The following is a 21,682-nucleotide window of genomic DNA, read 5'->3' as shown; positions in this document are numbered from 1 at the left end:
TGCTGACAACCATACATAAGTCACTACACTCTTTCTCAGCACCAGCATACATGAGAGAGCTATGTCCTGTTTACCAGCCACATGGGACCTTGAGCTCATCATCCGACCAATGGAAACTGGTAATGAAGAAATCATCAAGCAAATACAGTGCGAGAGCCATAAAAACACTGGGTGCACAATTGTGGAATAAACTGCCAAAGGAACTTCGAGAACTTGAAGCAAATGAAGCATTCCGCAAGAACCTAAAAACACTCTTGTTCAAGCGTGAATATGCCCTGTGAATGTAAACTTCAGTGCAATATCAAGGATTCCATGTGCAAGCTCTTGCAAACTAAATTTTGATCCAGATTACGAATATCTGTATGCCAATTGTATCTTGTAAAGTAAAGTCAACCACTTTGTCATTTTACTACCATGTTTTATTTAAATTCTTTCTATTGTTTTATCATTTCCTTTATAACTATGGGTCTTTTATTGGTATACTATCATTGATTATTAGCACAAACATTGTACAGCACATAGAAACTATATGTAATTTTGCGCTTTATAAATGAATAAAATAATAATAATAATAATTTCATATATTGTATAAAATGGTGTATATGAATTACATGCATAAATAACTGACATTTGCTGAGTTGTCGGAACAACTTGCCCTTTCAGTCAAATAAAACTCACATAACTTGTAAAATACGATAAGTAATATCACACTAGAATTAACATTAACATGAATAAAACACTTAACAACATTCATGGAAAACACTCTGTAACACTTCGAGCGAAGTATGTTCATTTAGTTCTGTGTTCACGTCTCAGTTTTGATTTCGTGATTATTTTAGATACCCAGAAAATTACAGTTTTAATACGGATAATACAATCTTTATAATAAAATACATTTTTGCCCGCCGTCTTCTGGATTATTGAATACTATATTTTCGACCTCATGTAGTCTATTTTCCATCCGGGCTACACTGTTTCGTATTTCCGATACATTTTCATTGACTCTGACTTCTATTTCTGATACATTTTCATTTGTAGCCACAAATTGATTGTTCATGTCTTCTGTCAGTTTACGAAACATCTTGCTTAAAATATCTTCCTCTTCAGAATTATTTTCGAATTTCGTAAGCTGATCAATTGTCAAATTAAAACGAGAGAGGACGTTTTCAATAGGTGTCATTAAGCAAGTCCCGTGGTCAGTTCGAGCGACCGCTAGTCCAACACATTTCAGTACAGGGGGGTTTCCATTTACTCTCAGAAAAACGAAGGAACCTGAATCCCCATCTGAGATAAAATCAGTACATCTGTAAGGTTTCACTTCTATCTGTCCACGTAATGTATATTTTTTTTCATTTAAGACAACACTACTTTCTTCGATCACAGCTTCAGCATTTTCAAAATGGACATGTCCGCGTGTTAATCCGGAAGCAGCACCAACTTTCAGTACCATTCCTGATCTACATTCCTCTATGGTTGCTGTTTCGCCATCGGTGAAAGATACTTCGTCATGATTTCGAAAATCTGTAAGATTTTACATTTGATTATATAAAATAATGAATAAAAACGACTCAAAATAATTGTTGTATTTCATTTCTCAAGATGATAGAAAATTTAATATACAGACCTGCTTGTTGAATATTTGATAACTTTAAATTTGAAGTAAAATATCCACTGTCTGGCAGTCTTGTTTGCACTTCAACGAGGGCAGCATCTATTGTGACATCAACATCCGTTCCATCCAAATCTAAAAAAGATTTTACCACATGTCCGATAGCGTACTTCCTTCCTCTGTCTATAATGCTTACGGGCGATTCTTGGTGGCGTAGATTATCTGTTTGATTGTCCAGAGAAGTTAGAACATGGGCACAAGTTATGAAACCCTTTCTGTCAGCATCTATATCAATAAAACCGCCCAGCGTTCCAGTTTTATCCCCTCCTGTTAGCCCTATCCTATCTCCCATTTTTAAACCCTCTTCACCGACAGCAAGAGTCACAGCACTTTCTCGGACGTCAACCGAATACCCTCCAATTTGCGTCGGAAAGAGTTTTTCGCCTGCCGGAATTATGCCTTTGACTCTACAATAAATAACAACCGATTTCAAATGTTTGGGTGGATTTTGATTTGCTGTACCATATCCTATTGATTTGACTGATGATGTTGATACGAGTGAAATATTGCTGTGGTTTTTCATCAGTCTTTGAATATCTTCTTTCCTCAACATCAAGTCACATGATACATCACTTTCGAGATGCAGCATTTCTTTTGCTTCCGGGGAGAAATACCTGAAATCTCGGAAATATATTTTTAATCCATGATATTCTTTCAAACTCCTTTGTATTGCTTCGCGTGTCTTTCTAGTTATAACTACTATTGTTTCGATGCAGTTATTGTACCTTTCATGTGACATAGGTAGAAATCCAGCCCACACAGAGTGTATACTCAATACATCGCTGTATTTCATATAAAATGTTTTACTGATTCCTCTAGCAAATGTTTTAACTACATCAGTAGCTGCCCCTGATCGCAAGATATTAAGAGAAGATCTGAGACAAACTTCTCTTATTTCTTTTGGATATAGAAATGCTATTTCGATGCACCAAACCATCGACCAAGTCAGTCCCGTCTCTATAAGTGTTTCCGAAAAGGAACATGTGTGGTGTTTTTCGTATTTGACGAAATTGAGCAACCGACAGGAAGCAGTATTTACAGTTTTTTCGCCTTTGTTTAGAAGTTTTTCATTATTCAAGCAATCAGCAAGTGCAAGGGAGAAAGCTAGCATTTTGCTTTCACTTATTCCTCTCAGTCTTTTTGGATAGACAGCAAGGTCAAGATAATCGAAGGCATGTAAGGATTCTAAATAATTTGCCTGGTATTGTGCTATATCTCTGAACATCATTTCTGGTAGCGATCCAGAATAGCCCTGTTCTTTGTATACCTCTATCATCGTTTTGATAGCGTGTGTGGTACTCTCTTCATATTGATATGGGCTGTTCACAAACACAATGTCTAGGGGTGTAAAATTTTCTAATGTTCTCTGGCGAACATCACAATCGTTCAAATTCAACAAAACTTTGATTGCTCTTTCATTTCTAGCCTCGCAAGAACAATGCAAAGCGGTGTATCCACGATAATCCTTTTGACATTTTAGACCAGGTAGCTTTTTTGCGATATATTTCAATATATCTATATTGCTGTTGTAGCACGCTAAATGTAAAATTGTTTGTTTACTCGTTGATAAAGCATAATGGTCGACCTCGATATCTAAGAGATATTGTATAACACCCACTGAAGCGTTGAGTGCACTCATATGTAATGCCGTTTTCCCTTTGGAATCACGTCTTTCAAGTTCTTGTGGATACATTTGACATAAATATTTGACAACATCAACCGAGCTGTGTTTGCATGCAATATGAAGGATACCTTTGCCTTTAGGCAAAGTCTGATGAGTGAAACATTGCATATTTTCAAGGTATTTCAGAGTTTCTAACGATTGACCTTTTGCACAACTCAATATTGCATCATATCCTTTCTTGTCTTTTGCATTGAGAAGTTCTGGGTACTTACTAACCAGAAAACGTACGATTTCTAAATTTCCTGAAATACAAGCTAAATGCATTGGGATTTGTCCTTGTTCATTACGCTGTCGAACATCAAATCCTTGAACTATTAGATACTGCACAATATCCAGATCCCCATTGGCAGAACTGGTGCAAGAATGAAGCAAAGAATAGCCTTTTGTTGTAACCACATCTTTCGAATGCAATTTCAAACGCATAACAAATTGAAGTACCTCTAGACTTCTGCTCATGGAAGCACAATGCAGGACACTTTCGCCCTTCTTTGTCAATATTTTGAAACGGTCATGAAACTGACTCAACAATTTCATAGCCTCTAAGTTTCCACTGATACACGCTGTGTGTGCTGCAGTCATCCCATGCTTATCTTGAACGTGAATAATTTCTGCATAACGCTCTAACATGTGCTTAACAGCGCCATTATTTCCATTGCGACATGCAATATGTAACAAAGTTTCTCCATCGTTTGTTTTGTCATGCGGATTCATTTTCATATTCTCCACCAGGAAAATTAAAATGTATGTGTCTTCATTTGAAGCTGCATAGTGCATAACAGACTTTCCCGATGTAGTTTTTATTCCTATCTGTCCAGGGTACCTCTCGCAAAGCCACTTAAACGCTGAAAAGGAACCAAACATCGCCATAAAATGCAAAATCGTTTCGTTATCAACGGAGCAATCTTTTGGATCTAAACCTTGCCTTATCAAATATTCCATTACGTCCACGGAGCCGGACTTTGCTGCACAGTGTAATAGGGAGCAGCCTTGTGCATCTCTGAATGAAGGGTCTATTTGCACATATTCCGTCAGGAATGATAGCATTGGTAAATGGTTGTTTCTTGCAGCAGTGAACAAAGTTGCAATAGGAGGGGACTTGTTATGTTCGAGTGTAACTCCTAAATCCTTCAGAAGCTGAAACATTTCTACAGAGCCTGTCTCGACTACTTTCAACATTATTTCGTTTTCTTGACAAAGTCTAAGGAACAGATGTTTCCTCAAAGAGCTGAACAATAACCGTATGATATTCAAAGAATTTGATCTGATGGCGCAAACAAGAAAGCACTCTTGTTGGTAAGGTTTTAAATTTCGACATGCTTCTTCGAATTTTCCGTTTGCCGAGATCTTATTGATGAACTCTTCATCATTCCATTCTAGTAGTTCTGTAATACATTGTATTACACTCCCAGTGGCATTACAGCATAATTCGCTTGCTATTCGCTCGATAATCCAATCAAAAATGTTATTTGTTGACATATCTGTGCTTTCCCTCAGAAGTTTAGAACGAAAATATTGCAATCTGTTGAGTGGAGCCAACTGAAATGCAGAACCAGCATTATTTCTTAATATAATTGATGCCACGTTTTCGTTTATGCTTCTGTGAAAACATTCAACATATGTAGTGTCAATTTCGGTGATTTTTGTAAAGAAAACATCTGTTAAGAGGTCAACAATAAACGGCAAGTTCATAGAGACAGATCTTGTAAATCCCTTTGCGGTTTGCTTGAACGTGCGATGTAAGATTGCATATGTCTCATTTTCGTATAATTCATTCATGTTGATTTTTCCTCCTCGTAGGCATACAACTTTGAGAGCTAGAAAAAACTCGGGCTCCATACTTTCCAGTCGTTGTGACAGAATGCTATCTACATGAACAGAAAATTCGGACATTGTCTGACAGAAATGACAAGCATCTGGAAATCCAAACGGAAAATCGGATTCAATCAATGCACCTTCGTCCTCTCTCAATTTCACTTTGTTTAACCTCAACATTTCTTGCTTTTCGATGGATGTAAGGAGCATTTGTGGCGAAGAAACATCGATAACAAACTCCTCTGAAAATCTTATATCATCAGGAAAAAGATGTTTAATGAAATGCAGGACTTCTTTTCTAAGAATTATAAGCAGTTTGTTAGCCTGAGGAGTGCAGGTATCGTGAATATTATTAGAAATTCCAGCGATATGATTCATCAAGTTTTGACGGAAATATGTGGAAAAGATATCAACCTCGCAGAAATCTTGTACAATGATGAAGAATTTATTGTCTGGGGAAATGTTGACCTCCCAGTCCTGATGGTGCTGAACAATAAACGGTTTCATCCGCTTCTCTTGCTGAAAAGTCTTCGCGCATTGGCATGCTAGGAATCTTTTTCCATTTCCGGGAAGTCCTGTCACTACTGCTATGTTGTTTCCTTCCAACTGTTTCACTAAGGCTTTGTATGCATTTGTTCGTAGGAAAGGGCGTCTATCAATTTCCATAGAAATCAGCCTTTTTGAGGAAACTATAAATCAAAAATATACAAAAGTCAGATATAAGCAATTCTTTCAAAGTATCAGAAACTATAGTACCACATCATTGATTCTTATAAAAATTTAGAAACGTATGACTGTATCAATGCCAGCAGTTTGTAGCTAGGAAATCACAGATGGATCCCATATAATGCTTGATATTTTGAAAATGTCTGCCAATCGGTAATCAGGACTTGAAATTGTAATTTTTTTTTTTTATAAATTGTTTTATATTGTATGATTTTGTCTTATAATGTCATGAATTGCACTATGTATTTATCACACACGCATTGTTAAAATACATTATCTATACTGATGATTGTATGTTTGATATGTTGAATAAACATTCTGACAGTATTGCATAATTAATACATGTACCCTACCAGCGTTCCCATTAATTGGCGGATGTGATAATACTTCTCATTACCAGCTCATTAGAGTTAACGCGCTTTGATGACTCTTGTGCGTCATTGGTAAGAAAATACACAAGTCTCTCGAGCAAGTGCAAGATTACTGGGACATAAACTAAACGTTCATAGCACCCCATCCCGTGGGGACCCGGGTTAGAATAGGTCCTCAGTACCCCCTTGCTTGTCGTAACAGGCGACTAAATTGGGTGGTCCTTTGGATGAGACCGCAAAAACCGAGGTCCCGTGTCAATTTTCCGTTTGCCGAGATCTTATTGATGAACTCTTCATCATTCCATTCTAGTAGTTCTGTAATACATTGTATTACACTCCCAGTGGCATTACAGCATAATTCGCTTGTTATTCGCTCGATAATCCAATCACAAATGTTATTTGTTGAAATTTCTGAGCTTTCCTCAGCAGCTTAGAACGAAAATAATGCAATCTGTTGAGTGGAGCCAACTGAAATGCAGACCCTGCATTATTCCTTAATAAAATTGAGATTACGTTTTCGTATACGCTTCTGTGCACATATTCAACATAGGTATTGCCATTTGTGGTCATGTTTGTAAAGAAAACATCTGTTAAGAGATCAACAATAAACGGCAAGTTCATAGAGACAGATCTTGTAAATCCCTTCATGGTTTGCTTGAACGTGCGATGTAAGATTGCATATGTCTCATTTTCGTATAATTCCTTTATATTGATTTTTCCTCCTCGTAGGCATACAACTGTGAGAGCTAGAAAAAACTCGGGCTCCATACTTTCCAGTCGTTGTGACAGAATGCTATCTACATGAACAGAAAATTCGGACATTGTCTGACAGAAATGACAAGCATCTGGAAATCCAAACGGGAAATCGGATTCAATCAATGCATCTTCGTCCTCTTTCAATTTCACTTTGTTTAACCTCAACATTTCTTGCTTTTCGATGGATGTAAGACGCATTTGTGGTGAAGATACATCGATGACAAACTCCTCCGAAAATCTTATATCGACAGGACAAAGTTGTCTAATGAAATGTAGGACTTCTTTTCTAAGAATTATAAGCAGTTTGTTAGCCTGAGGAGTGCACGTATCGTGTATATTAATAGAAATTCCGGCGATATGATTCATCAAGTTTTGACGGAAATCTGCGGAAAAGATATCAACCTCGCAGAAATCCCGTACAATGAAAAAGAATTTATTGTCTGGAGAAATGTTGACCTCCCAGTCTTGATGGTACTGAACAATAAACGGATTCATCTGCTTCTCTTTCAAAATATCAGAAACTATATTACCACATCATTGATTCTTATGAAAATTTAAAATTATGACTGTATCAATCTCAGCAGTTTGCAGCTAGGAAATCACAGATGGATCCCATACAATACTTGATAATTTGAAAATGTTTGCCAGTCGGTAATCAGGACATGAAATTGTAATGATTCTTTTATAAATTGTTTTATATTGTATGATTTTGGCTTATAATGTCATGAATTGCACTATGTATTTATCACACACGCATTGTTAAAATACATTATCTATACTGATGATTTTATGTTTGATATGTTGAATAAACATTCTGACAGTATTGCATAATTAATACATGTACCCTACCAGCGTGCCCATTAATTCGTGGATAAGATAATTGAGAGAATGTACATTTAATATTTTTGACCTTGAACTCTGACCTAAAAAATCAGTGCCAAGTCACCATATTTACCAGAATTGAATTAGTTTGATGTATCCTTGTTCATACGGTTGATGCATGTAGTTTTTATCAAGGATGAAGTAGTCTCATCAGAACTCTCTGATTTTGAAATTCATTACGTAAGCATGAAGCATATATCCTAAATGTCATATAGTAAATTTGGGTTTGATAACTATCATTATAAAATCAACAAAGACAATTTGGTACTCCTTCATCGTATGACATACTGTTTGCCTAGTTTCGATGTATCAAATATGAGTCATCGTCTTTGCAAGAAAATGCGTGGGGGATAATCGTGCAAATGAAACACAAAACAACACATCGATACAACATTCACATCTGTATTTTGATTACTTATAACGGATTTGAACTCTGTTCGTAATACTACTTATTATCAACTATTCAAACGCCGATCTTGAATACCAGCGATTTCAGTCGGATTGTAAGAATGCGATAAATAGAGTACTGCCGACTGATCACTGTCAACGCAGAAAATATTCACATGATTAGCATATTTTATGTATATGTTCCTTTAGTGATCAATGACCGTGAACTCATTAAAATTAATGAATTGATTATTTACACAATCGGCGACCGAGTTTCGTCGGCAGTCGTTATTTAGATGTCATACTTTTCCATCGAAATTCAAACACGACCACGATGAATACAAAAACGTAACAATCCAAAAATTAATTTCTTTCACACCTGTCCATTAAATGTTGCGAAATTCGAACTTAATCTGTTGTTTGCTACTCTGACATTGCATTGCACGTTTTAAATGAATCCTGGCAAACCTAACGGAGGCAAATCTGCAAAACTTGATGTGACAGACTGACTGACAGACAAATAGACAGACAAACTGACAGACAGAGAAGAAACATAGAGCCTCCTTCGTTTTAGAAATCGATAAGGGACTAAAATAGTATTTATAAGCACATAAAATGTTATCTTCAATAAACAGATCAAATTATCTTTTAATGTCATCTAAGAAACGTTATGTTGTATGATCAATTCTTACCTATTCGATTTGCAATTTTTTTCAAAATATGTGGTTCCTCAAACTCGAACCTATTTTCGAGTAAGACTGAAGTCATCATAGAGGGAAGACGCTCGAATTCCAACGCAATCTTCTGTATTTCATTAGTAACGGGTTTCAGGCCACTATCTGTGGAAAAAAGATATATGCAACTTACCGTATAAGAAATAAATTCTGGTACTAATTGTACTGAATGCATGTCACTCAAATAATTACAATTTTCAAAGGATTCATATACATATTACAAAATATGTCCTTGATGTACCTATTTGATGCTGTAATCTATCAAGTTGCTCAACCCTCTGACCAAACATCAATTCCATTTGTCCAAGCATATTTTTTTGCCTTAATTCCATTTCATGCATGGAATGCTCATAATTGAAAATCGTTCCCTTAAGTTGCCTTACTTTTGAAGAAAGCAAAGCTATGTCGTTTCGATGTATCTGTCTGCCGTGTACACCACGTATATCACTCTCCAGGGTCATTCGTCGTCTATGTAGGGTTTCCTTTTCCCTTTTTTCTGAATTTTGATCTTGGTTTGCAGCATCCATTTCATGCATATAAAGCTCATGCTTCACAAGCTTTGTCTCAGGTCGTTTTATTTTTGAAGAAAGCGAACGAATGTAGTTTGGAGGCATGAATTCTCTTGGAGGCATGAATTCTCTTGGTATATGTTCTGCTTTACTACCCACGGTGTGATACTGCACATCATGTTTGTCTCCCATTGTTTGAGCTTCACCAATTCAAGATAAAGGATGACGATTGCTTCGTATTCTTTTCTCATGTGGTGTTGACATATGACCAACTATCTGATTCCAGTCACTTTAAATAAAAAGATCAATAATACGAGTGTCTTAGACTAGATGATACTGACTGCAATTTGTGTGCGTTTATTAGGATGTGTTCGTTGTGATACCAATCAAGTTCATATCTTTTTTTTTTACTCTGGCATGTTGACAAATCATCGTCCGTTATTTTCACCTTCTTTTAAATCTCCCCTTTTATAAATGCACTCCAAATATAAACGTAAATTTCTTTACTTAGCTTTGCACACATTTCTAGATGTAAGTTAATTTTTAACGTCGTCTTACATGTTGTCTGACGTGTTTCATACCGATTGTTAAGCCGTTCTTAGTACACTGATTTTGACTGCGGATAACTCCGTTTACCTGATCAGGATATAGGGCTCACGGCGGGTGTGACCGGTCAACAGGGGATACTTACTCCTCCTAGGCACCTGATCCCACCTCTGGTGTGTCCAGGGGTCCGTGTTTGCCTAACTATCTATTTTGTATTGCTCATAGGAGTTATGAGATTGATCACTGTTCGTTATCTTCACCTTGCATATATATCTAGACTTCAAAAGATGAGAACTTAAAATCAGAAAACTCCATATTGTGTATAGTGACAAGGAATAGGCCTGCATCAATCGTTTTTTATGAATACGAATATACACTTTCTTATCTGATTTCATAGTGAAGTAGAATTTATCTTAATAAAACCATCTCTCTCTCTCTCTCTCTCTCTCTCTCTCTCTCCATATTTTGTATAGTAACGGTCTCTGAATTCATTTGACGAAATTTAGAAGAAAATGACAATCTAAGACTTGATATTTTATTAGTCGCAACGAAAACTATATTGACCACTACGGGTACAATGAGATTGAATGATCGCGTAAACATTTTGCTGTGAATATCGTTTAAAATGTTCTATGTATCAGTTTTATAATTCATCGCGTTTTTGCAAATGTGACGTCATGCCGTTAATACGGATCAACCAGGGTCATTTCTGACAACATATGACACCGATGGTATTGGAATTGCAGCATAACGAAATGTAGCCAGCTGACCGGAACGTGTGAACAACTTATTTTCGTCACCATTGGTGTTGACGTATAATCATTCAAATCTCGGTCTGAACTCATTCTCTTTAAACAAAAAAATCAATTTTACAAAATTAATGGATCATTTGGTCAAAATTTACTACGACTATAGACAATATTTAGTGTGTAATTTATGTTAACATGCAATTACAAATTTATAACTATAATGTAGTCGATTCTCTTTTTAAAAGCTTGTTAAATATTTCATACTCATTGCTTTTTCACATTTTCGTGACCTTACGCGAATGTTTAAACTTCATATATGATTCGGATTCATTGTTGACATTTTCAGTTTTTAATCAAAATTTGCCCATATAACCGACCCATGGCATAGTCAAAACAAAAGCAATCATAGCCACAGGTAGTAAATTTTAGAGCGAAATTGATAGCCATAAAGAGAACTCTTTCTTTACACATAAATGTACAAATATTAAGTAAGGGTTTTGCAGGCTTCCAGTCGGTTTTCTGTTTTCTTTTATTTAATTATTTTTTCTGTTATAATAAACAAAAGGTTTATCGGCCACATCGCAACCCGTTCAGTTGCCTTCGAAGAAATTGTAAAGATAACGAAGAGTGGTCAGTTTCATTACTCCTATAAAGAATGACTAAAGAGTTAGGGGCTCTAAGGGCCCACATCAGCCCCAAATTTACATATTTTTTTATATTCAATCTATAAACTTGACATTAATCTGGTGTTACTCTTGACAAATTGGTTGTTCTAAATATAAGAATATTTCCGGGAAATCTTGTATCAATGACGTCACATTCATCCACTATGATGACGTTGTTTCTGCAAAAATCATTAAAATCTAATTATTTCTTAAGATATCAATCAAATTAATTACCTCCGCATGCGTGCACAAAAGTAAGATTTCTTTCAAATGTGCTTTATCAAAGCTTCATATTGGTGCATACCTCTGGACCATGAAAATAAACACCGTTTAGCATGATTGTATGTGTATCAGACCTATAAATAGTTTAAGTGACAAGCTTTATGATAGTAAACGTCATTTTTCGGACCCTATGTGCCCCTGGAGCCAATATGAAAATTCCGAAACCTTATTGCAAATGTAAAACTTATACGGTACCAATTTTGATGCACCAGATGCGTATTTCGACAAAAAATGTCTCTTCAGTGATGCTCAACCGAAATGTTTGAAATCCGAAATAACTATAAAGTTTTAGAGCTAAATATAGCCAAAAACAGCGTGCCAAAAAAGTGGAGCCAAATTCGCCCAAGGATAAGAGCTATGCATGAGGGAGATAATCCTTAATCTATAGGACATTACTATTCAGCTCCTAGAATAGCACGTGACTACTCCTAAAGATGTAGATGTTTAAGTGACAAACGTCATGATAGAAAATGTCATTTTTCAGCCCCTATTTGTCCCCTAGGACCAATATGAAAATTCCGGAACCTTATTGCACATCTACAGGACATTACTATACAGCCCCTAAAACATATGGATAGAGCTATGAATGTGGACACAGTTTTAGTGACGGACGGACGGACCGGGATAAAAACAATATACCAGAACTTTCTTTAGAAAGTGTGGGTATAAGAAGTAGTAATAACCGAAGCATTTTCATATATGAAAACTGTTTCAAGATCTCTCTACGATGTTATCTACACCAGCAAAAGGTGTAAATGGAATAGGGGTGGGGGTTATGAAAAGTACGTAAAAGATCAAATGCTAGACTCCCTTTCACAACTTCCTGGATCCGCTTATGGATCGGGTCAACCGGTTTCTCATTTCATTAATTCGGATTCTAAAAAATCGTTGACATAATGTAATACAAAACATAATTAGAGTGATTTTTTTTTTATTTTCACGAAAGAGTTATACACAACGCAACTTTTATCCCCATACATAGAATACATAATGAGCAGTGTACGATGTACATTGTATGGAGGTATGACGTCGACACGACACTTATGGAAAAATGCGTGCTTTTCGAAAGTTTTTTTTTATATACCGGTTATATATATGCGACTACTTAAACAAGAAAAATATTTTGCACACAGATCTTCTCTCTGGATATATTTACGATGTGTAAATATAAATATTGTCAAAGAAATCGCAGGCATTTAAAATGGCTATTAAAGATGTCAAAATTACGTATTTTGGCATTTTTCTGTAACCAAGGCGACTTAAATGACCTCTTAACACTACATGCACAAAGTATTTTTTAATCAAATAAATATAAGGCATTATATATGTAATAATGAACTCATATAAATTTCATCAACTTTTATTTTATTAAGAATTAAAATTTAGCTATGAATGGGGACTACAAGCAAGCATACCATATATTGTCCTTTAATTATTTATTTCCTTTCCAATTGTTAGTACTTTTCTTTGTATATACATGTATATACATACGTAGGTATTCCAAGTGCAATGACTACGCCAAAGTGCGATGGTCACGCCAAAGTCTCAAGATCTCCTTCGCGTCTTGTGTGATCTGATGATCCGCGCCTGTCAACTCGACGTGATCCGACTCTTCGGATCAAGTTACTGTAGTAATAATATATATATATATATATATATATATATTCCAAATTTGTTTTTTTTTTAAATAAAATGTCTTTCTTTTTCTCGTCGGGAAATAGTATTTTCTGTATAAAGTTTATAAAACGGAAATACACTTAATTATCCGTGGCCACACACATCTAAATGTTCACTAACTTTAATTTTTCTATATTCGGGTGCTGAAATGTGTTGTTTATGAACTCGTATACGTGTTCGCAGAGTAGTCCCCGTTTCACCGATATAATGTTTTCCACAGCCAGTACATGTTTTTACATAAATTTAAATTTTTGGTGGAACACGTCATATCTGAATATTTGATGCATGGGTATAATATATACAGGAAAACACTATAATAGTCTACATGTGTAGTGACATCCAGAACTTACAGGTGTTCATGTATGGCTTCAAACTTTACGAGGTCGATCGTTTAGGATACCTGTAATTAACAAATACCCCCGAAAGGAGTCAAGATAGATGCAGTAAACAAACAATACGGACAGTATACCCTGTGTCAACACCTTAACACTTCTAACAGTATTAAATATACCTACTTACATTCTGTGTCATTCATTTGTCGCAGCTACATCGACCCGAGGAAATAATCCTAGAATTTATGCACATGCAAATACAAAACTTACTATTTTTATTATTAATGTGACCATAGATTGCATTTAGATCGAGTAATATTTATATAATGTTTAAAGGCTAATGCAGAAACGTACCAGATAAACAATTACATCTTTGCATTAAGGACAAATGTTACAAAAGTTTCAAATTTGGCAAGAGTAGTAAATAGTTTATTGACAATGTCTTTCATAAATACAGGCGTAAAATAGCTATATCAATTTGACATTCTGACACATACATACGGTACAATGTACATTATGTAGCATCGTCTGTTTTTATTTTTCAAAGTAGGGGGTGACTTGTTTAAAACTTGTGTCAAGCAATGCAAAATAATTATAATAATTTGTGCTTTTGCCCGAACTTGTAAATGCTAAATCGTCAACACAGGGGAAGAGGTTTTCATTACCTGAAACTGCCTTATTTTTTGTACTTGGGTTAAATTCATAACGACAAGCTCTTACATGTATATTCGTCTCTTTTTTTAACAAAAGCTCAAATGAACCTTTCGGCATTCACAGTGGATAATCCTGACATTTTGTGTTTCAAAATTAAATGTCTGATATAGTAAGAAAGTCTCCTTCCACTCTTATGCACACGTTCAATTCTCATTTTCGTCTTGCTATCAAGATTGGTCCTTTCACTTTGGTGTTCCGAGTGACAATGAAACGACTGAACGATGAACGAACGGTGAGCGCACGCTGAACGCTTTGTGAACGGTGAACGAACAGTTAGCGCCCGATGAACGCAAAACTGTGAACGGAGAGCGCACGGTGAACGCACGCTGAACGAACGGTGAACGCACGCTGAGCGAACGGAAAAATGGTAAAGTAGAACGTTTCAGGGACTGTAACAATGGATCATATTTTTCTAGAGATTTATGAAAAGCATATGTCTCCCCATCTCCCCAAATTGGAAGTGCTCCAAATGAAACGGCCTTCCTTTAATATACATGTACTGCATGATATGGAGGAGAAAGCATGAGTAGGAACAAATTCATTCTGAACTCTGATAAGCCATATGAAAGGTGAAGATAACGAACAGTGATCAATCTCAAACTCCAACAAGCAATACAAAATAGATAGTTGGGCAAACACGGATACCTGGACACACAAGAGATGGTATCAGGTTTCTAGGAGGAGTAAGCATCCCCTGTCGACCATTCACACCCGCCGTGAGCCCTATATCCTGATCAGATAAACGGAGTTATCCGCAGTCAAAATCAGTGTGCCAAGAACGGCTTAACAATCGGTATGAAACACGTCAGACAGCATTTGACCCAATGATAGGTTGTATTGACGAACTAGATCTTTATAACGACCATAGAATTTGCGAAATGCTGACTTCAATCGAGACTGTTGAACCCTGTACCATCAACTTGTTTGTCAGTAGCTTACCTCGATTTAAAAATATACATGTAGATGGAGAAGTGTTTACAAACTATTTACACCCTCTACCCCTCAGATCCATTGCGTAACTTTAAAGATAACAATCCGAACCTTCTGTCCCTACAATATACACATCTGCAAATAGCATAGAAGTATTGTACAACATTCCAAGTCGATTGGATAAGCCATATAAAAGCTACTTTAACATTTCCACCTCTCTTAAACCCACTATAACGTTTAGGAAAATAATTGGATCCTCTTGTCCCGAGAATATGCAAATCTACAAATGGCAATGAAGTATTGTGAAAAATCTATCCAATAAGCCAATACAACCTATCATTGGGTCAAATGCTATCTGACGTGTTTCATACCGATCGTTTGGCCGTTCTTGGAATACTTATTTTTCCTACGAATAACTCCGTTTACCCGGTCAACATATAGGGCTCACGGCTGGTGTGACCGGTCTACAGGGGGTGTTTACCCTTTCTAGGCACCTGATCCCACCTCTGGTATGTCCAAGGGTCCGTATTTGCCCAATTCTCTATTTCGTATTGCTTATTGGAGTTATGATATTGATCACTGTTCAGGTGGGATCAGGTGCCTTGGTGAAGTAAGCATCCCCTGTCGATATCAAGGTGGATGATTCTGTGGAACCTGTGATTCATGCACCAAGGTCGTTGCCAGTGGCAATGTGTGATGATGTGAAAGAAGAACTTGACCATCTAGTGAAATGTAACATTACTGCACCTAGTTGGGGAAACAGCATGGTATGTGTACGCAAGAAAAACGGACACGTTAGAATCTGTTTGGACCCTACTGATCTCAACAAAGTTGTGCTACGTGAGCATTTTCCTATTAACGCTATAGAAGAGATACTCACAAGAGTTCATGGAAGCAAGATATTTTCAACTTTAGATGCAAACATTGGCAATTTCCAGATCAAACTCTCTAAGAAGAGTTCACTTCTTACTACGTTCAACAATCCTTTTGAAAATGTACAATTATTTACGCATGTCTAGGGATCCACTAATGTCTTCAAATTCAAAGTCTATTTCACATTTTACTTTTAAATGACAGTAAAAAATGAATATGTAAAAACTGTAAATTACTAATTACCTTATTGAAATTCCTTTCGTAAACAATGTTTATTGTTTCCATTTTTATGAAGCACTAAATGTCGTTAATTTCATTTTCCATGTTATTGCAATTATTTTAATATATATTTTTTTATCCAATCAGGTTTCTTCATAAAGGAAGTCGTTTTAAAAAACAACAGCGGTTGTGGATTTAAAGTTTAATCATAGTCGTATGATTAGTTGAAACTTCCTGTCTGATGAAGTAACTACGTATCCTGTTAACGAAATAAAAGTGCACAAAGTAGACCACAATATATATTTGATAGATACAAAGTATGTCCTTTGTCAAATGTATAGGTATTTCGTGTTTACGTCGACATGCTGTCGCCTGTAATACTACACCACACTGTGATGTTGCAATATTCAAGTTAATCCGATATGTCAGTCATTCTTACCCGTGTCTACATAATTAACATCTGCATCGTGATATCAAATTTGACGGTTAAATAATAATCCATTTTCATATTGATTGATTTTGGGGGATTTAACGCCGCTTTGGCAATATGTTGATTAAAGTTGAATTCAAACATGCGGTGCACACAATCTCTCTATCTCTTTCAAAAATTTGCATTTGACGACGATGAAATTCTCCCCAAGCTGTTTCACGCAACACGATCATCGAGAATAGAAATGGGATACATGCAAACTCAAGGTGGGTCATACCATGTATTTTTAGAGAAACTTAATATCTTAGGTTAAAAATAATAAAGATATTGTAATTGAAGGTGAAGAATACAGACTATCCCAATATGCTGACGACACCTCTATAATTTCAGATGAGTCACCGGAATCCATGGATAGTATCTTAAGGGAGCTAGATTTTTTTGCAAACATTTCTAGATTAAAAATAAACTTTTCAAAAACAAACATGGTGTGGATAGGGAGCAAACAATTTTGAAAAGATGTACATGTATTTCACCACTCTAGATGGAAATTAAACTGGAACAATACAAGCTTTGAAATGCTAGGAATTAAATTCTTTGTTAACATTTGGGAAATGAATGATAACAACTACATTCCAAAGCTATCGACCATTCAAAAATTAATAGATCAATAGAAAAGAAGGAAACTAACACCACTTGGCAGATTATCGATTATTAAATCATTACTTATCCCTAAACTTAATCATTTAATACTAACCCTACCCAACCCTGGGCAGAAATACTTTTAAAAAATTGAGATTGAGCTGTATAAATTTCTTTGGGGAGGTAGTACACATAAAATTAAGAAAAACACAGCTGTCCAAGATTACAGATTTGGAGGTTTAAAAATGACTGATTATACTGAGTTCACAGTGGCCTTAAAATCATCATAGTTAGAAGATTATTTCATGCTGATTCCAAATGGATAAAACTTCTAGAGTCAACTCTTCAAATGAAAGTATCAGAGTTACTGCAAAAAGGGTCTGACTTCATTTCAAATATATCAAAAAGAATAAATAATGTGTTTTGAAAAGATGTTTTCTTAAGCTGGGTAAAAATAATCAATATCAACAGACAAATTGACTCTTATATTCTAAATGTACACATATGGTTTAATCCCAAAGTAAAGATAGATAATACATCCATCTTCCTGAAACATTATTACAATACAGGATTCGTTTTCATCAAAGATCTTCTTGATAGTGATGGAAATTTCTTAAGATTACAAGATATGCTTAGGTTAAACATAAAAACTAACTTTGTTGAATATGCTGGACTTAAAAAAGTAGTATTAACCGAGTTTCCTAATCACTTTGGGGAAAAAATTGATAGGACCAACCCTCCCAAAGTCTATCATGCTCTTCTATAAAAACAGTAAAGGATGTAAAGATATATACAATATTCTTTTGCACACAAAAAGAGACAATTACTTCTGTAAAAAAAAAAATGGAAAGAAAATGAGTACAATTTTGTTGAAAGTAATTGGAATAAGATTTTTGAACTTCCCTTCAAAGTAACACAAGAGTCAAAATTGCATTGGCTGCAATTTCAGATACTCCATAGAATACTCCCTACTAACAAGTATTTATTTCAACTGAAAATTAAAGACTCTCCGATGTGCAGCTTTTGTGGTGTTCTTATCGAAACATTAGAACTTTTTTTTATTGCATACAAATAAAGGAGCTATGGTGTGATGTAGAACAGTTTCATATCCCTGTAAATTTTAACAAGCTCACTGTACTTTTTCCTAAATACTTTAATAGACATATGTATAAATTTCAAAATTTGATTTTGCTTATAGTAAAACAATGTATTTTTTCTTGTAAATGTCAAAAGAGTCCGCAAGTACATATATCTGTGATTAGAAAAATAGTTACGGACAGAATTGTGGTTGAGAAGTACTTGCTGCTACGAAACTGTAAATATGACGAATATGGAACTTACTGGCAGAGAATATGTGAAAATCTATGTTGGTAATTAGGTCTATTTGTACTTTTTCATCAAATAGGTTTGTGCTTCTTTTTTGTGTTTGATCTGTTATACTTATCAAAATCTGTTACCAAGAAAATAATACTCTCTCTCTCTCTCTCTCTCTCTCTCCTGAAAAAGATTTTTACATCATACATATACTTACATAAAAGAATAAGGTAAATATGAAATGTAGACAGTATTAGAGTTAATGTTATTGAGTTCGTATTTTGAAATGAATTTAATATGTTGTGAAAATATCCATGTAACATATCTCCCATATGTATGCAACAGTGTATGTGTGAAGTGAAAATTTTGTAAATAGAAAAAATAAAAACATATCTTAGGTTAAAATAATTGTTTCAAAACATTTTTGTTGAAAAACTCTGATATAGATAATAACATTTGAGTTTCATGCCTTCAAAATTAATGACATAAATCTGGCAACAAAATACCCTAATCCAATGATATAAATATTGATGTCTCTTCCTAGAATGTCGTTTTCATTTAAAAAGCTCAATCCAACTTCACAAATAATGCCCATTCTAAAATGTAAAGAACATAGAAAAGTGGTCAATTTTATAGTTATCTCACTACATCAAGACTTCCACATTTTTTGAATCCACGTCACAAGATGGCGATTCAAATCTTTAATGAAATTAATTGTATCTATCGATTTGTTTGCAAATCTACGTAGATCGTTTGATAAGATACCGGTTTACTGACCTGCAGATCTCGAGCTCAAATCCCTCAGTGTCTTTTGTGTTATTTGCTGAAACAAAGTTTTGAAAGTCAAAAGGTTAGGGCATGCGTGGAAAGCCGGGGTTCGAATCCCTGCCTCGACAGACCTAAATTGTTAAGATAGGTAGTGACAGTTTCATCGCCAAACGCTCGGCACCAGGTGAGAGTGTCACGGGTCCTCGGAGATGACCTTTAAAAACGGATGACCCGTGTCACAGTAGGTGTAGCACGCTAAAGACCCCCACTGCTCAATGACCGTAAGCGCCGAGCATAGGCCTAAATTTGAAGCCCTTCACCGGTCTTGGTGACGTCTCCATATGAGTGAAAAATTCTCGAGACGTTAAGCAATCAATCAATATTAGAAAAAAGTACATTCATTTCACGCATGCGCTACTGCTGAGCGTAGTGAAAGATCCCTCTAGGGGTATTAGTCATTCCTAATTGTGTTTAACTAATTGATATATGTTCTGGTGGGTTAATAGTATATTTCTCCATTGGTTGATCGGGTTTAACGCCATTTTGATAATATTTCAGCCATGTTACGCGGGTCGGTCACGGCTGTTTTCCATATTCCATATTCATTAACATTGAATTTAAACATGTGCAACAGACAATCTGTTTTGATTCAAATGTAGCTATTGTGCTTTCTATTTTTGTTCACAAAATTTGGAGTATTAAAAAAAAAAATTGTATACTTTCGGGTTATTGATTTCTCCATGGGTTCGCGTGTTTGCTCAACTCTCTTTTTTATATTCCTTATAGGAGTTATGAGACTGATCACTGTCTTAAAAATAAAACAAAATTGATTCTAGACCCAACGATGACGCTGCTTTAGGGTAATGGGTTGCACAATATTTCAAATGTCTTGGTAAGTCCAATCAGACGTTCAATATGGGTTCTTTTTGCTTGGTCATGTATACTTCTTCAGGTTACAGCTGACTAATGTCCTTTAACATGGTTGGGGTATTAAAGGGACTGGTTCACGATTTTTGAACAAAATATTTTTTATTTTTTGTGAAACATTAAGAATATAACTCATTTAATGTTGACAGCCAACATTTTGACCTTCTGAATGCAAAAATAAAAGCAATATTTTAGCCTTAAAACTGTGTTATGTAAACAAAGACTCGAGTCTTTTCATGTTTACAAACACACCAGTGAAATGTTAATTCTGTAATATAAAGCATCTAAATTTTGCATAGTCACAAATTTTAACTTTTAGATGACACATTTTACCTGAAGAATGCTTGAAATGTGAAAGATATAATAAACTTAGATCGATAACCATTTCTTTTGAAAATTTCGTAAACAAAAACATACCGCAATCTTTGTTTACAAAAACAAAAAATGAACTCTCTAAAATGAGCTTCTGTGATAATGTATAACCTTAATTTTTGTGTGAAATCTTTTAAACAGATTAGACAGTAGATTCTGATCATCAAAAGTGAAAAACAAAATTTTGGGGGAAATCGTGAATCAGTCCTTTTAAGAATTAAGAACATTCTTGATGAGAAGTATTAAGAAATGCATCACGTGTCGCTAAAAGGTTCCACACCGTTATACCCCGGTCTGCCATGATACAATTTTTTTCTGACGTGTTTAAAGGGACAGGGACACGATTGAGCTGAAAATTTTATTTTTCCATTTTTATTGCTTACAATGCTTAAGTAAAGTATTCTAATGGACAAAAAAAAAAATTGATATCAATTTTCGAGTTACAAGCGAGATACAGCATTCACAATTCTTTGTTATGTAAACAAGGCTCGTGCCATGTCTTTCTTTACATTTTGGATTGTTTAATGGTACCTCCACATTCACGGATTTTTCTTACGGATCCTTACTTATTCCACAAATCCGTAAAAGTACACGGATTGTTACGATTTAGACACGGATACCGACGATTGATTTACGAATGCTTGCGATTGACTACGAGTCGGAGATCCAAAAGGACTCGTAAGAAAAATCCGTGAGTGTGAAGGTGGTATTAATC

General features: G+C 35.3%; 1 protein-coding gene across 3 annotated transcripts; it reads right to left on the bottom strand.

The window, feature by feature from the left end:
* Window positions 1-397: 397 nt before the first annotated feature.
* LOC125662716 (uncharacterized) lies at window positions 398-16,793 on the bottom strand. 3 transcript variants are annotated; one of them, XM_056145995.1, is made up of 6 exons: window positions 16,697-16,793; window positions 16,542-16,595; window positions 9,263-9,819; window positions 8,980-9,126; window positions 1,625-5,854; window positions 398-1,521 (listed from the first exon to the last, which is right to left on the bottom strand). In XM_056145995.1, the coding sequence occupies exons 3-6, from the start codon at window positions 9,720-9,722 to the stop codon at window positions 881-883; spliced, it is 5,478 nt and encodes a 1,825-aa protein (XP_056001970.1). In that variant the 5' UTR covers window positions 9,723-9,819; window positions 16,542-16,595; window positions 16,697-16,793; the 3' UTR covers window positions 398-880. The 3 variants fall into 3 exon arrangements, with proteins under 3 accessions (XP_056001970.1, XP_056001968.1, XP_056001969.1); XM_056145993.1 differs by having other exon boundaries at window positions 16,542-16,779; XM_056145994.1 differs by lacking the exons at window positions 16,542-16,595; window positions 16,697-16,793 and having other exon boundaries at window positions 9,263-14,067.
* Between the last annotated feature and the right edge of the window lie 4,889 nt (window positions 16,794-21,682).

Source organism: Ostrea edulis, chromosome 8 (assembly GCF_947568905.1).
Source record: "Ostrea edulis chromosome 8, xbOstEdul1.1, whole genome shotgun sequence".
Classification (NCBI taxonomy): Eukaryota; Metazoa; Mollusca; class Bivalvia; order Ostreida; family Ostreidae; genus Ostrea; species Ostrea edulis.
Note: the sequence above shows the minus strand (reverse complement) of the source record. Positions and strands in the feature narration are given on the sequence as shown.